Source organism: Salvelinus fontinalis, chromosome 24 (assembly GCF_029448725.1).
Source record: "Salvelinus fontinalis isolate EN_2023a chromosome 24, ASM2944872v1, whole genome shotgun sequence".
Lineage (NCBI taxonomy): Eukaryota > Metazoa > Chordata > Actinopteri > Salmoniformes > Salmonidae > Salvelinus > Salvelinus fontinalis.
In genome coordinates, this window is record NC_074688.1 from 13,062,408 (window position 1) to 13,078,136 (window position 15,729).

The window sequence follows — 15,729 nt, forward strand, 5'->3', positions numbered from 1 at the left end:
TAGCTATAAAAATTAATTATGCAATTATATGGCCATTAAATATCACACAACAGCATAGCATATTTAGATAGTGGAATAGGCCTAAATCACATTTACTTTCTATTTTGCAGTTCAGGCGGTTATTCTAGACAAGGCTCTTCTGTGTCTTTATCATTCTCACACAAGTCATTTCCTGAAAGCCCAAGCCTATTCTACGTCATCTACTGGTATTGAATTGAATTTACTTTGGGTAACAGACATATACAACAAAATGTACGATGTGGACCCAGAGGATATCACTTGAAAGTATGAATTAAATCACTTGTTTCCAAAGTGGTTCTCAATGGTAAAAACAATAGCACATATTATAATTAAAAGGCAAGACAAAATTACAAACAACAATAAATACATTAATTTATTCAGACATCCTAAAAAGTGGCCCTATTCACTACACTTTCCCCCTTACCTTAAAAATCAACCATATTAATTTCGCATTAAAACAATCTATCCATTGCACATCATACCGATCCTTCAAATCAATACACCTGACCAGCAGTAGGGGTCACAAGGGGCAGTGGAGTGGTTTCTCTTACTTAGACAACCTTGTACAAATTAAAACCTTTGCCTGCTTTTTAAAGCAATTTCTACTTTTTCTTTGCTTGATCTCCAGGGGGAAGCTATTCCATAGACAAATTCCTATATAGAAAAATGTGCTCCTCGCAGTACTGTTTACTCTTACGCAGTACTGATTTTACAAGACATAACACTAGCTCTGGTATTGTAACTGTGTTGGTTATAGACCATATCAATGTGGTTTTTCATATAACCTAGGGCACGATCATTTAAGATGTCAAACATATGATTGAGTTTAAGTTGGTTCACTCTGGACTCCAAAGGCAACAAGCCCACCTCCCAGAACTCCTGTACCCCTATGTGGTCCTGGGGGGGACATTCAGCAGATACCTGATAACCTTATTTTGCATGACCTGCATTCTCTTTTTCCGCTTTTTTGATAGCCCACTATACCAAGCAGAGCAGACATAATCAAAATGACATGGAATCAAGGTTGAAACAAGCATTTTCTTCACTTTGATGTTAAAATATCTAGTGTTACGATATATAAAATGTCAATTTGTTTGCCATTTTAGAAAGAATTTTGGCAGCAATCAGGTCTCCAGAAAGGAATTGATCTAGGGACACACCAAGATACAAGATACACTTGTTTTAGATTTAATCTCCTTGCCTGCACAGTTTACCTTTATCTTGTTAGCCCTAAGCAATCTACAGAACAAGAATAGACTGACGAGTTTCAGAAGAAAGTCTTTGTTTCTGGCCGTTTTGAGCCTGTAATCCAACCCACAAATACTGATGCTCCAGATAATCAACTAGTCTAAATGCGGACAGTTTTATTGCTTCTTTAATCAGAACAACAGTTTTCAGCTGTGCTAACATAATTGCAAAAGAGTTTTCTAATGATCAATTAGCCTTTTAAGATGATAAACTTGGATTAGCTATCACAACGTGCCATTGGAACACAGGAGTGATGGTTGCTGATAATGGGCCTCTGTACGCATATGTAGATATTTCATTTAATATATCAGCCGTTTCCAGCTACAATAGTAATTTACAACATTAACAATGTCTACACTGTATTTCTGATCAATTTGATGTTATTTTAATGGACAAAAATGTTGCTTTTCTTTCAAAAACAAGGACATTTCTAAGTGACCCCACACTTTCGAATGGTATTGTAATGAAACAGTAGGGAGCAGGTCTAGAACCCTCGACCTCCTAGCCCGAGGTCCGGCGTGCTATCGACTGTGCTGCAAAAGCATGCTCGTGTGGCAGAGTCGATTTCCGCGCTTATAAACCCAGGGTCGTTACACAACTCCCACCTTTCAAAGAGCGCGTCCTCGCGCTAGCTTGCGACTCTACGTCTTACAGGAACGCGCTCACCGGCCAAGCACACGCACTGTCGTGGATGCAAGGTCCGATCACTTCTGACACCAATGTAATGAAACAGCAGGGAGCAGGTCTCGAACCCTCGACCTCCTAGCCCGAGGTACAGCGCGCTATCGACTGTGCCGCAAAAGCATGCTCGTGCGGCAGAGTCGATTTCCGCGATTATAAACCCAGGGTCATTACAGTATTGTACATTCAACCTTTTGGCAGGTTTCTGGCTCCATAGTCCCCTTTCGATGCAGAAGTCAGCATCAGTGGAATTTAGTTGCTATGCTTGTTCAAATCAAATGTTATTGTCACATGCGCTGAATACAACAGGTGTAGTAGACCTTACCGTGAGATGCTTATTTATTTGTGGTCACCAGGCAGACTAAAGAAATTGGGAAGGAATCAACATTCTGTGTCTGCTTTGCTTTGAACACTTTAACGAAGTTAATCTGTCAATGATGACAATAGTTTTTTTAAATGCACTTTATAGCTCAGTTTTCATTTTTATTTATTTAACTCAACAGTTGCTTAATGGCAGACTGGATTCTCCCATGTAGGTTGTGTTGATATTGTGAACTGGACTTACATCTAAATGTATCTAGCAATTGACATGTTTGAGTTTTCGTTAAGACTATATTAGCACTTCAATATAGCTGATGTCAAACTTGGTTTCCATTACACAATTTCCTAACTGTCATAACATCAAGTAGGCTAGACCCACACTAGACCCACATCCTCCCCTTATTGCATCCCTCTGATGTTGTGGTGTTAATTTGCTAACTTCAAACTGAATAATTCATATAATTTGTATACAAGATACATATGGACTGATATTGTAATCCTGTATAGAAATGATTAAATTAATGTCATATTTAAAATATGCATGATTCTTTATGATAATAATGGTAGGTTTTGTTCCATAGCTAGCCTTAAATAGCAAGTGATTGTGATCCTTTTTGTAGACCGCGTGGCCTAATGGATAAGGCGTCTGACTTCGAATCAGAAGATTGAGGGTTCGAGTCCCTTCGTGGTCGTTTAGCTTTACTTCTTTAGATATGTTGCCAATGTCACTACATAAGTAACGTGTCATGTCTCTTGTAGCCAAGAAAATATAGGTTTATTGACATTGAGCCTATTTTGTTTTAGATTGATTAGCGACCGATTTCCGCTCGTGTATGCTATATTCGTACAATTCGGTAGCCTAATATTTAAGGCCGTCATATGTTTTAGTAGCAACATGATTTGGTTGAGATGTCACCACAGGGTGTGTACTCGTTCAATCAATGACTGTACGTTATTATGTAACAATAGTAGCAGTGATTGATGCACGTTGAACTGTAATGTGGCCATTCCTGGCATCATACCAAATTCGTATTCTGGTAAGATTTCGTAATGTTGCGCTCGTGGCCGCCTGTAGGTCATGGAAAATGCGCGATCAGAGTCTGCGCAACTCAGCGTTCTTCTCGTCGTCTGTGCGAAGTTTATGAAGCTGCACTGCAAGAGGAGAAAAAAAAACATTCGTCACTCTATTGGTAATTCCTGCTATATCCAATGAATCACAACTTCACATTTGTTGTTGCTAACTCTTTTGTCAATGTGATTAATTACTAAGCTAGTTAAAGTTTCTATATCTATAAACAATCTGCAAAAAACGCGGACGACCTACGTTAGCTAGCTAGCGTTAGCTCGTTAGCGACCGACATTAACTAACGTTCCTTCAAAATGGTAGCTAGCTAGGCAGAATGCGTAGGAAAAGCGCGTTATTGGCTTAGCAATTTATCCACAACAAATTTGTAAAGATCTCTGTTCGTTTTCAAATTTGTATTTTGTCCCCTTTGTTGCATGGCAGGATGCACGTTTACCGTATTTGAAAACACTGGCCTTCGAAGTACCGCAAAATAGTGTAGTTGGCTACATTCAGCGTAGAGTACACAAGGGGGGCTCAACAAAGAACCAGGAAGCATAATGCTCATTGGCCTAGCAAGAGAGTGTAAGATTGAAGCTGCTAATTATACGAATGGTTCATTTAAAGACGTACCCACATTTAATTCCCATGCAGAGTTGTTTTATTTTTTTTACAACGAACTATTATGTCAATTGTCAGGTATTATTGGCAATAGTAATGGTGTCCTGACTACTGGAATGTATGCCTAGCCTACAATTTTTTAATAAAGAAGTTGATGCATTACAGAAGTCATGTTTTAGGCACACTTAGGGATGGATCCCTGGTCTACCCATTGATTACGGCATATTATTTTCCCACGGAACAAAATCTTACCCAAACATTTAAAAAATTCAATGCACTCTTTCCTTTATTCTATAATATATGCATAATAATAAATAATATATGCCATTTAGCAGACGCTTTTATCCATACCAACTTAGACGTGTGCATACATTTTTACGCAGGTATGGTCCCGGTAATCAAACCTACTACCCTGGCGTTGCAAGCACCATGCTCTACGAACTGAGCTACATAGTCTCTTATAACAATAATATATTTGTTTTACACAGGAATTCCTATCAGTGGTGTGTTTAACATTTTGTTCTCTCCTGCAGGCTGGCAGTGCCAGGGGTGGTGCCCTCTCAGGTATAGGTGGTTATCTCTAGGGTGTGTAAACAGGACAGGCCAAGGGCTGTTAGGAGTGCAACATGAATTTTAAATTCACCTATAGCGAAATAGAGGAACTTGGGGGCAACTTGCCCATGAAGAAAAGGAAGTCACGCTTCACCTTCGATGAAGTCCTTCTGCTTTTGACTGAAGTCAAAAGAAACAGGCACATCCTCGTAAGTAAGTACCTCCACTTAGTGTGTACTGTGGGCACAAATGACATGGATATGATACATTTACGAAGTTTATACATGGTAATGTGTGAAGCCTTTGGTCATGATCAGCATGAAGCACTCAAAATAGACATATGTTCGCTTTGCATTTGTTTGTCTCTTGTTCTCTGCTTGCCTTTTATTAATTGGTGTGCTATTATCTGCCTTTGTCACCCACCACAGGCAAGTTCAACCAAGGCGCCTCGTCAGACCTGAGGAAGCGAACATGGGCAGACATCGCGATTCGCATCAACAAAATTAGCGAGTGCCAACGGGAGGTCATGGAGATCGTCAAGAAGTGGGCGGACCTAAAGTGTGATGCCAAGCGTAGGATGGTGGCCATGCGAGGGCCTAACGGTGTCCGTATCTCCCAGAACCTGTCGCCGGTGGAGAAAATGGTGCACGAGATACTATCCATGTCCCCTCCGAACAAGGCCACCATGGGCAGTATGAATGATGAACCTGAGGAGAATGACTTTGGTGACATGTCAGAGATGTCGACTCGCTCCTCTGGCACCTCTAATGGTATGGCTGGTCTTCATCACATGGCTATGCCTGTCACCAGCCCCCACGCGATGGGCTCGTCTATGTCTCCTTTCTCAACTCCGGATAAAGATATTGGCATGTTCTCTCAGATGCCATTTGGCCGTGAGTCTTTCCTGTATTCAGAACAATGTTTTTCTGTTTCTCATGAACTCTTTCTCCCCAACACTCATGCATTCAACACACTCTATTCACATGTTGTATTGATTATTATTATCTTCTTTGTCATATATTTCTATTGTCCTTTTAGGGGATCCTTCTCAGTCATCTCATGATTTTTCATTCATGAAACCAGTCGATGAAGGTAAAACTCTTTCTCTTTCATTTTGTTTTTGGTAAACGTGTTAGGTTTCTGTATAATTATGCATCTATGAATTGTGTGTGTATTCACATCGTGTTTGTGTATTGCCCATAGACGACAGTCTGGGATTTGAGGACCTGGAAGAGGAGCCGCGGCACATGGGCTCCTTCCGCCCTCCTGCTGAGCCTCGTCGCACCTACTCCAGATTCGCTGCCTCTTCCACCGCTGTGTCTTCCTCCATGGCTACCTCCTCGTCATCCCACCCAGCTCCCTCCTCTTCCTTTCTCCCTGCTCTCTCCTCTTCCACCTCTACAGGGTCAGTCATGAGGCAGGGGGCAATCCGGAAGCAGCTAGCACACAGTGCCTCCCTCAGTCTCAAGGAGCAGCAGGCCACTACTGCCCTGCTAGGGGCCGTGTCGGGGTCTCTGGGGGCCCTGGCCCAGTCCGTACAGCAGCTGGTGGAGTCGCAGCAGGAGTTTGTACGCGATTCCCTGCAGATGCAGCGAGAGACTGTGAGCGTCCTGCGAGACTTCTCCACCAATGCCCTGGCTCTCCTGCGGGACAAGGTCAACGGCCACCCACCGCCTTAACTCCCAGTTCACCTACAGAACACAACACACACACGGACCCTACCTGTGAAGTGCTTGCCCGTGGACTGAGATCATGTCATTAATACTATTTGCTGATTCACCTTGAGAATGAGTATGCTGCCACTAGTATAGAGAGTACTGAATAGCAGGAAGCCCAAATAAAATTATGAATATCTTTATATACTGGAGATGAGCTTTCTAACCAGTGACTGGTTTGCTACTTTTGATGATAAAGAGCAATGCATCCACGTGTCATGGTTCCAGAATTATTGTAAATCATATTTTTTGTATTATTTTTTTTTTACTGAATGAAACAAGACTGGACATTGCAAGTATTTTTGTCAGAGAAAAACTTGTGCAATACTCTAAAAACGCTTTCCGAGTGTAAGCGAACTGTTGATCTGCTCCTATTTTGTTTTACATAGCCTCATTTGCAGGCTTCCTCTAACAAGTATGCAATGACCGGTCATCCACACACATTCCAAGCATAACCAGCCACATTTATAGATTAATTTGGGTCAAATTAATTAGATGACTAAGAAAAAGAGCAGCACGTACATGTGGAAAGTATGAGTGAGTTTTGATCTGCCAACCTCTGTCATTACTATCCAAAGGTTAGGTGGTTTGGTTTTCAAACGGGCAATAAATCCCACTACAACTACAAGACGACTAAATAGAAACTGGCCATATTTGTAGCATTTGCACTTCAATTTAATGTATTTTCATTTTGTATTGAGTTTAAATTATGAGTGTCGAACTTTTTAGAAAAGTTTTGAGTTATATTTTGTCAATGCTGAAGAGTTGTGTTTTTATGAAAAAGTAACCCTTTTCACTGAACTTCAATGAACTTTTTGTTTTTCCAGACTGAATGATTTTTAAAACATACTCTAGACTACTGTACTCTAACATGTAATGTGTGACTCCTTCAACCAAATCTTGAGAATAAAACAACCTGTTTTTAACTTATTTGTTCCTGGAGGCAGCGCATGAATGTATGGGATCTGTGATCAGTCATTTCTGAAGCTTAACCAGGCTACAGCTTTAAGACTCAGGTACTGACCACATTGAAACATGATCTTAGGCTTTAATAAATGATAGGACTCCCGGCTCATCATACAAGGTGCTGGTGCTGTTTGCCCTCTGAAGGACGGAAACAATGCATCTGTGAAAAGCCAAAGGTAACACAGACGTTCTGTTCACAGTTGTATTCCTTTTCTTTTACGTTCTACCCTCTGGATCCAGATATCTGGCCATGAATCCTGAATAGTAAGTAGTTATGAGTTGTGAGTGACAATGTCATTGTAGTATTATATGTACGGTTGTCGAAGTAGGATGTGGTGTCATGTTTAGGTAGGCTATTGTCTTGGATAACATTGTAGCTACAGTTAAAGGTTTGTGGGAGAAAAAAATGCTCTCTGAACTTGGGACACGTTTTTTTGTTGCTTTGTATGCAATAACCATAGTGCATGTTAGCTCTATCAATGGTGTGTTTATTTTTTTAACCTACTTGATATAATCAACCTAAATAATAATGTAATGTCTTCCTCAGTGACTACCTGTTCAAGCTGCTTCTTATAGGAGACTCTGGTGTCGGCAAGTCTTGCCTGCTCTTGCGGTTTGCGGTAGGCATTGTGTTAAAAAAAGAATACACACAATTTTTGGTGTTGTTCCATATAGCAATGAGTCTAGTGCAAACAGAAGCAAAGGCTATTTCCTTTGTGGAAAGGACACTGCAAAATGTCATCCAACCCAGTAATTAACCACTGTTTGAAGGTTTGTTCAGCCCATTCGCCCATTGTAAATAATAAAACTGCTCAGTGGTCTCTACTCCTCAGGATGACACCTACACAGAGAGCTACATCAGCACAATTGGGGTCGACTTTAAGATCAGAACGATTGAAATGGAACAGAAGACTGTCAAATTACAAATTGTAAGTACATATTTACAAGACAAACTCTGCATAGTGCCATTTGTACCGTTTGGTGATGGGGATGTGGTAAGGATTGTTTGTAAATTCAAACTGTTTGATCTATCTCTCTTAGTGGGACACAGCTGGACAAGAGAGGTTCCGGACCATCACATCCAGCTACTACAGAGGAGCACATGGGATCATCATTGTATATGATGTCACTGATCAGGTAATACAGTATATTTGAACACTTCGTCGCTATGGGCTGGATTGACCGTCTATTGCATCGCAATGTACCAGAGTTAGAGAGAAAACTATATGTACAAGATTTCAACTATTTTGCCAGGAGTCCTTTAACAACGTGAAGCAGTGGTTGGAGGAGATTGACCGCTATGCGTGTGAAAATGTCTCCAAGTTGCTTGTGGGAAACAAGTGTGACTTGGTCTCTAAAAAGGTAGTGGACTCTGCCACTGGTCAAGTAAGTGTCTGTTCTCATTCATTAAATGCTTGTGTCACCAATGCACAATAGATTCCTCATTAACTACAAATTACTGTCAATCATAGGTATTGTGCTTTTGTTGCATTGTGTTGTGATAAATGTCATAAAATTCTGCGCTCTCTTTTTCTTGGTACGATTGCTTCAGGAATTTGCTTCATCTCTAAAGATTCCATTCCTGGAGACCAGTGCGAAAAATGCTGATAATGTAGAGAAATCATTTTTAACCATGGCCTCTGAAATACAGAAGCGTGTTGGAAGTGATGGTGTTCAGAGTGAGGCTGCTAAAGTGGGCAACAAGATAAACAGTGCACCCCTTTGGCCCGGGGGGAAAGATGAGGCTGCCGCAGAGGAGGGGAATTCTTGTTGCTAATGCCATACACAAAATACAGAATAAGAGAATCAATGAGTTTCAACACTATCTTAATTTCCTTTTGTTTTGTTCAGAGATGGTAATTGATCCTTGTGAGAACAGCTATGCAATAGTTATGCGGTAGCCTGTTCCAACAGTGCATAGAATGTGGCCTGCTGTAAGGCACCCTTTGAATTAGTCTGGGTACCATTCTAATGTAATAGCTGAACACAGACAGCAACCGTGCTACCTTTGAATGGCCTAGGTATCGAACATGTGACAAAAGACAACAGTTGATTTACCCATGTGGGGTAGGTGGATGTTTGCTTGATGCTTTGAACTTGTAAGTTGAATTTAGGGTGTAATTTTATCTGTAACATTTGTGAAGAACTGATTGTTTTGGTTACCACGGGTGGTCAACAAGTAATTTTTTCTTGTGTTAAACACTTTTTGATTAACATTTGTTGTTTAATGAAGACAATAAATTATATATTTGCGGCTTAATTTGTTTTCTTCATTGTTTTTATGCATAATACACTTAGTTGAAACTTGTTGATGTATAGGAACAATTTGATCAACTGATCCCTTAAAATAATGTCCACAAATAGTGGTGCACAGGTACAACAGTTGCAAATCATCCCTGGTCCGTAGGTGCAACCATAGAAATAGAATCGTTCTATATCTGTGGATGCAACACACATAACCTAAAGCAGATGCAACTGTGTTGTTATGGCTGCCCTCTGGTGGTCATGAATATTAGATATAGAAAAGCAAAATAGAAGCAACATGAAAATAAGAAAGTATGGCAATGAACAGGGGCCTAAAAGTTGTGCAAACTAAGCCATGTCTTATAACTTACACTGGTCGAAGGGAATAATAGTTGTACAGGAATATAAAATACACTTTGTTGTATTACAGTATACAAACTGCCGTTCTGTAAAAGCCTACAGGTCAGGGATGTATTTTTAACAGACTTTGGGCACTGCCATCAGTAATGATGGACATTTTGGGTTGTATTCGAAGGTCAACGACATCTTTGTTTCGATTGGAGAAAAGGCTGTAAATACCGCCCTATTTTGTTCCACGTGATCTTTAACGATTTTTATTGCACTTTATGGCTGTCGCTCAGAGTAGCATAAGCCAATCAGGTGCGTTTGTCCTTTTCACTCGCGCTATGTTCACCGGTTCTGTCCCATTCAAGATGTCGGCAACGTCGATGTTCCCCATGTGTGTCCGGGCGAGCAGGGGCCTCCTCAGGCTCAGGAACGGAGGGAGAGGGGGTTCCAACTCCACGGGGGTGGACTTGATTCGGGCACTTTCCACGGAGAAGCCGCCAACAGGAGATGGCAGTGCTACAGGTGGACTCGCTCAAGCAATCTTACAAGAGAGGCTTCAGCAGCAACAGAAGAGTCAGGTGAGTCAAGCTAGCTAGCTGACTAACTGATATTCCTCCATGCTTGGTTAGGTAACGTTAGCAAGATATACATAATTTTAACAAGAAATGCTACAGAAAAGCCAAAGAAACACTTAATCAATTAGCTGGTTTGGTTTTCATGAGTTGTCATTTCCAGTTTGTTGAACCTCCGGGTCTCTCACAATACTATTTTTTTTTTTTTACCATTTACACCCCATTATTTGCTGAACTAATATATTCCCTGATTTAGCATGTTGAGCTAGGCTATCCTGCCATCCCAATTCGGGATCGTTGACCATAAAACCTAACCTTAACCCATACCCTAACACTGAGCTAAACCATTTACATTTCACCTTCAATTAGGTAGTGACGTCCCAAGGATCCCAGATAACACTGTCATCCCAACTGGCTGTATCCAGTCAGCTAGCTAGCCTACCAACATTGCCTTTGCTACTAGCTGTAATAATTATCTAGTTAAGCTACATATCTTTGTTTTCAATTGCCAGTGAGTTAACGTTAACTAACTAGCTAGGTAACGTTAGCTAATCACCAGCTTACTTTCACATGTCACACATCCAGGAATATTCCAGGAGATAAACTAGCCTTATAGCATGATACTAGCCAGCTAGCTACCAAGTGGATTCATCACCTAACGTTAGCCAAGGAACGTTAGCTAACTAGCTTTACCTAGATATACAGCTAGCTATGCGCTTATACTCCCATTTTCAGCCACCATCTATTTATTTTTCACACATCAAGGCTTATGTACAAGTCTAACATTACATTAGATATATGGTATCTGTCAAAGTTTTTTATAAGATTTTTGAAGGTCAGGTATACCCTCCACGCCCCCAATGCATTTCCTGCACGCACACTGATTAATCTTATTGTCACAGTTTAATAACAGTGCAGGATATTTTACTTTAAATTGAATCTCTAAATCTTTCGAATCTATGACTAATGTCTTACGTCGCTGAGTTAGTTTGATTTGGCACTAGCTACCGGCATATTTGTTTATTTATTTCACCTTTATTTAACCAGGTAGACAAGTTGAGATTTACAATTGCGACCTGGCCAAGATAAAGCAAAGCAGTTCGACACATACAACAACACAGTTACACATGGAGTAAAACAAACATACAGTCAGTAATACAGTAGAAAAATAAGTCTATATACAATGTGAGGTAAAGGCAAAAAAAGGCCATGGTGGCGAAGTAAATACAATATAGCAAGTACAACACTGGAATGGTTGATTTGCAGTGGAAGAATGTGCAAAGTAGAGATATAAATAATGGGGTTCAAAATCAATAAATACAGTAGGGAAAGAGGTAGTTATTTGGGCTAAATTATAGATGGGCTATGTACAGGTGCAGTAATCTATGAGCTGCTCTGACAGCTGGTGCTTAAAGCTAGTGAGGGAGATAAGTGTTTCCAGAGATTTTTGTAGTTTGTTCCAATCATTGGCAGCAGAGAACTGGAAGGAGAGGCGGCCAAATGAGAAATTGGCTTTGGGAGTGACCAGAGAGATATACCTGCAGGAGCGCGTGCAACAGGTGGGTGCTGCTATGGTGACCAGCGAGCTGAGATAAGGGGGGACTTTACCTAGCAGGGTCTTGTAGATGACCTGGAGCCAGTGGGTTTGGCGACGGGTATGAAGCGAGGGCCAGCCAACGAGAGTGTACAGGTCGCTGTGGTGGGTAGTATTTGGGGCTTTGGTGACAAAACGGATGGCACTGTGATAGACTGCATCCAATTTATTGAGTAGGGTATTGGAGGCTATTTTGTAAATGACATCACCGAAGTCTCGGATTGCTAGGATGGTCAGTTTTACAAGGGTATGTTTGGCAGCATGAGTGAAGGATGCTTTGTTGCGGAATAGGAAGCCATTTCTAGATTTAACTTTGGATTGGAGATGTTTGATGTGAGTCTGGAAGGAGAGTTTACAGTCTAACCCGACACCTAGGTATTTGTAGTTGTCCACATATTCTGAGTCAGAGCCGTCCAGAGTAGTGATGTTGGACAGGCGGGCAGGTGCAGGCAGTGATCGGTTGAAGAGCATGCATTTAGTTTTACTTGTATTTTAGAGCAATTGGAGGCCACGGAAGCAGAGTTGTGTGGCATTGAAGCTCGCCTGGAGGGTTGTTAACACTGTCTCCAGTGTTAACAAAGAAGGGCCAGAAGTATACAGAATAGTGTCGTCTGCGTAGAGGTGGATCAGAGACTCACCAGCAGCAAGAGCGACATCATTGATGTATACAGAGAAGAGAGTCGGTCCAAGAATTGAACCCTGTGGCACCCCCATAGAGACTGCCAGAGGCCCGGACAACAGACCCTCCGATTTGACACACTGAACTCTATCAGAGAAGTAGTTGGTGAACCAGGCGAGGCAATCATTTGAGAAACCAAGGCTATCGAGTCTGCCGATGAGGATGTGGTGATTGACAGAGTCGAAAGCCTTGGTCAGGTCAATGAATACGGCTACATAGTATTGTTTCTTATCGATGGCGGTTAAGATATCGTTTAGGACCTTGAGCGTGGCTGAGATGCACCCATGACCAGCTCTGAAACCAGATTGCGTAGCGGAGAAGGTATGGTGGGATTCGAAATGGTCGGTAATCTGTTTGTTGACTTGGCTTTCGAAGACCTTAGAAAGGCAGGGTAGGATAGATATAGGTCTGTAGCAGTTTAGGTCAAGAGTGTCCCCCCATTTGAAGAGGGGGATGACCGCAGCTGCTTTCCAATATTTGGGAATCTCAGACGACACGAAAGAGGTTGAACAGGCTAGTAATAAGGGTGGCAACAATTTCAGCAGATAATCTGGACCCTTTCTTTATAAAATTATCTAGCCCGGCTGATTTGTAGGGGTCCAGATTTTGCAGCTCTTTCAGAACATCAGCTGACTGGATTTGGGAGAAGGAGAAAGGCTTGGGCGAGTAGCTGTGGGGGGTGCAGTGCTGTTGACGGGGGTAGCCAGGTGGAAAGCATGGCCAGCCGTAGAAAAATGCTTATTGAAATTCTCAATTATATTGGATTTGTCGGTGACAGTGTTTCCTATCTTCAGTGCAGTGGGCAGCTGGGAGGAGATGTTCTTATTCTCCATGGACTTTAGTGTCCCAGAGCTTTTGGGGGTTTGTTGCAGGAAGCAAATTTCTGCTTGAAAAAGCTAGCCTTGGCTTTTCTAACTACCTGTGTATATTGGTTTCTAGCTTCCCTGAAAAGTTGCATATCACGGGGGCTGTTCGATGCTAATGCAGAACGCCATAGGATGTTTTTGTGTTGGTTAAGGGCAGTCAGGTCTGGAGAGAACCAAGGGCTATATCTGTTCCTGGTTCTACATTTCTTGAATGGGGCATGCTTATTTAAGATGGTGAGGAAGGCATAAAAAAATAAAAAATAACCAGGCATCCTCTACTGACGGGATGAGATCAATATCCTTCCAGGATGCCAAGGTCGATTAGAAAGGCCTGCTCGCTGAAGTGTTTCAGGGAGCGTTTGACAGTGATGAGTGGAGGTCGTTTGACCGCTGACCCATTACGAATGCAGGCAATGAGGCAGTGGTCCCTGAGATCTTGGTTGAAAACGGCAGAGGTGTATTTAGAGGGCAAGTTGGTTAGGATGATATAGGATGATATCTATGAGGGTGCCCGTGTTTACGGCTTTGGGGTGGTACCTGGTAGGTTCATTGATAATTTGTTTGAGATTGAGGGCATCAAGCTTAGATTGTAAGATGGCTGGGGTGTTAAGCATTTTTCAGCACGAGCTCTGAAGATAGATGGGGGGCAATCAGTTCACATATGGTGTCCAGAGCACAGCTGGGGGCAGAGGGTGGTCTGTAGCAGGCGGCAACGGTGAGAGACTTGTTTTTAGAGTGGTGGATTTTTTAAAGTAGAAGTTCTAATTGTTTGGGAACAGACCTGGATAGTAGGACAGAACTCTGCAGGCTATCTTTGCAGTAGATTGCAACACCGCCCCCTTTGGCCGTTCTATCTTGTCTGAAAATGTTGTAGTTAGGGATGAAAATGTCCGAATTTTTGGTGGTCTTCCTAAGCCAGGATTCAGACACGGCTAAAACATCCGGGTTGGCAGAGTGTGCTAAAGCAGCGAATAAAACAAATTTAGGGAGGAGGCTTCTAATGTTAACATGCATGAAACCAAGGCTATTATGGTTACAGAAGTCATCAAAAGAGAGCGCCTGGGGAATAGGAGTGGAGCTAGGCACTACAGGGCCTGGATTCACCTCTACATCACCAGAGGAACAGAGGAGAAGTACGATAAGGGTACGGCTAAAAGCTATGAGAATTGGTCGTCTAGAACAGAGAGTAAAAGGATGTTTCTGGGGGCGATAAAATAGCTTCAAGGAATAATGTACAGACAAAGGTACGGTAGGATGTGAATACAGTGGAGGTAAACCTAGGTAATGAGTGATGAGAGAGATATTGTCTCTAGAAACATCATTGAAACCAGGTGATGTCATCGCATATGTGGGTGGTGGAACTGAAAGGTTGGATAAGGTATAGTGAGCAGGGCTAGAGGCTCTACAGTGAAATAAGCCAATAAACACTAACCAGAACAGCAATGGACAAGGCATATTGACATTAAGGAGAGGCATGTTTAGTCGAGTGATCGTAAGGGTCCAGTGAGTAGAGGTTGGTTGGGGTCACGGCGATTCAGACAGCTAGCCGGGCTATCGGTAGCAAGCTAGCATAGGATGGAGGTCTGTTTTTAGCCGCCTTGTGTGTTTCCGTCGGTAGATTAGTTGGATTCCGTGTGGTAGAGGGGATCAATCCAATTGGCAAAATAGATATAGTTATTTATAGTGACCCAAGAAAAAGTTGTCCGATAGACTTATTCAGATAGCAGCCGATAAGACAGCTAACGATTAGCGGGCCCCAGATGAGCTTTCAGGTAACGTCGCGACGGAGGTGCCAGTTGGATAACTCCCTCGGGCAGATAATGTCGGGAGTCAGTCGTGAAGGCCCGGTGGGGCTCCGCATTGGCAGTAAAACGGTTCCGGATAGGTGATTGTAGCCCAGGAGTGGCTGATGGAACTCTTCAGCTGGCTAGCTCCGGGATAATTTATGTTTTCTCTGGGATTGACGTAAGCCAATAGACACACGGGTAGCAGCTAGCTAGCTGCGAAATCAAGGTGTAAATGTCCAGAGCTTGCGGTTGAAATCCGGGCATATGGAGAAAAATAGGTCCGGTATGTTCTGGTCTGAGTCGCGTTGTATAAAAGTGGCGATAGATTAACGAGCTAAAGGAATAGCTGATGACCACAAACCGGGGTTAGCTGAAATACTAACGTTAGCCAGTAAACTGGCTAGCTTCTGGCTAGCTTCAGGTTAGCTTCTGGCTAGCTTCTATTGTGGAT

The 15,729-nt window shown here is 42.2% G+C and overlaps 3 protein-coding genes and 1 non-coding gene across 4 annotated transcripts in view; all 4 read left to right on the plus strand.

The window, feature by feature from the left end:
- The first annotated feature begins 2,890 nt into the window (after positions 1-2,890).
- Positions 2,891-2,963, plus strand: trnar-ucg (transfer RNA arginine (anticodon UCG)). The gene has a single exon. It is a non-coding gene; the product is annotated as a tRNA-Arg (tRNA).
- Positions 2,964-3,360: 397 nt separating this feature from the next.
- LOC129821951 (uncharacterized) lies at positions 3,361-7,152 on the plus strand. Its single transcript, XM_055879724.1, has 5 exons — positions 3,361-3,461; positions 4,489-4,720; positions 4,936-5,400; positions 5,546-5,599; positions 5,711-7,152. The coding sequence occupies exons 2-5, from the start codon at positions 4,582-4,584 to the stop codon at positions 6,184-6,186; spliced, it is 1,134 nt and encodes a 377-aa protein (XP_055735699.1). The 5' UTR covers positions 3,361-3,461; positions 4,489-4,581; the 3' UTR covers positions 6,187-7,152.
- An 88-nt stretch (positions 7,153-7,240) lies between these two features.
- On the plus strand, positions 7,241-9,437 carry LOC129821952 (ras-related protein Rab-1A-like). The gene is made up of 6 exons (XM_055879725.1): positions 7,241-7,452; positions 7,736-7,808; positions 8,022-8,117; positions 8,230-8,325; positions 8,443-8,574; positions 8,741-9,437. Exons 1-6 carry the CDS (start codon positions 7,439-7,441, stop codon positions 8,963-8,965), a joined length of 636 nt encoding a protein of 211 aa, XP_055735700.1. The 5' UTR covers positions 7,241-7,438; the 3' UTR covers positions 8,966-9,437.
- A 662-nt stretch (positions 9,438-10,099) lies between these two features.
- LOC129821950 (mitochondrial import inner membrane translocase subunit TIM50-like) overlaps positions 10,100-15,729 on the plus strand; it is a 35,077-nt gene continuing 29,447 nt past the window's right edge. The window contains exon 1 of the mRNA XM_055879722.1: positions 10,100-10,358. Coding sequence (XP_055735697.1) covers positions 10,119-10,358 — 240 coding nt within the window. The 5' untranslated portion in view covers positions 10,100-10,118. The remainder of the gene's footprint in view (positions 10,359-15,729) is intronic.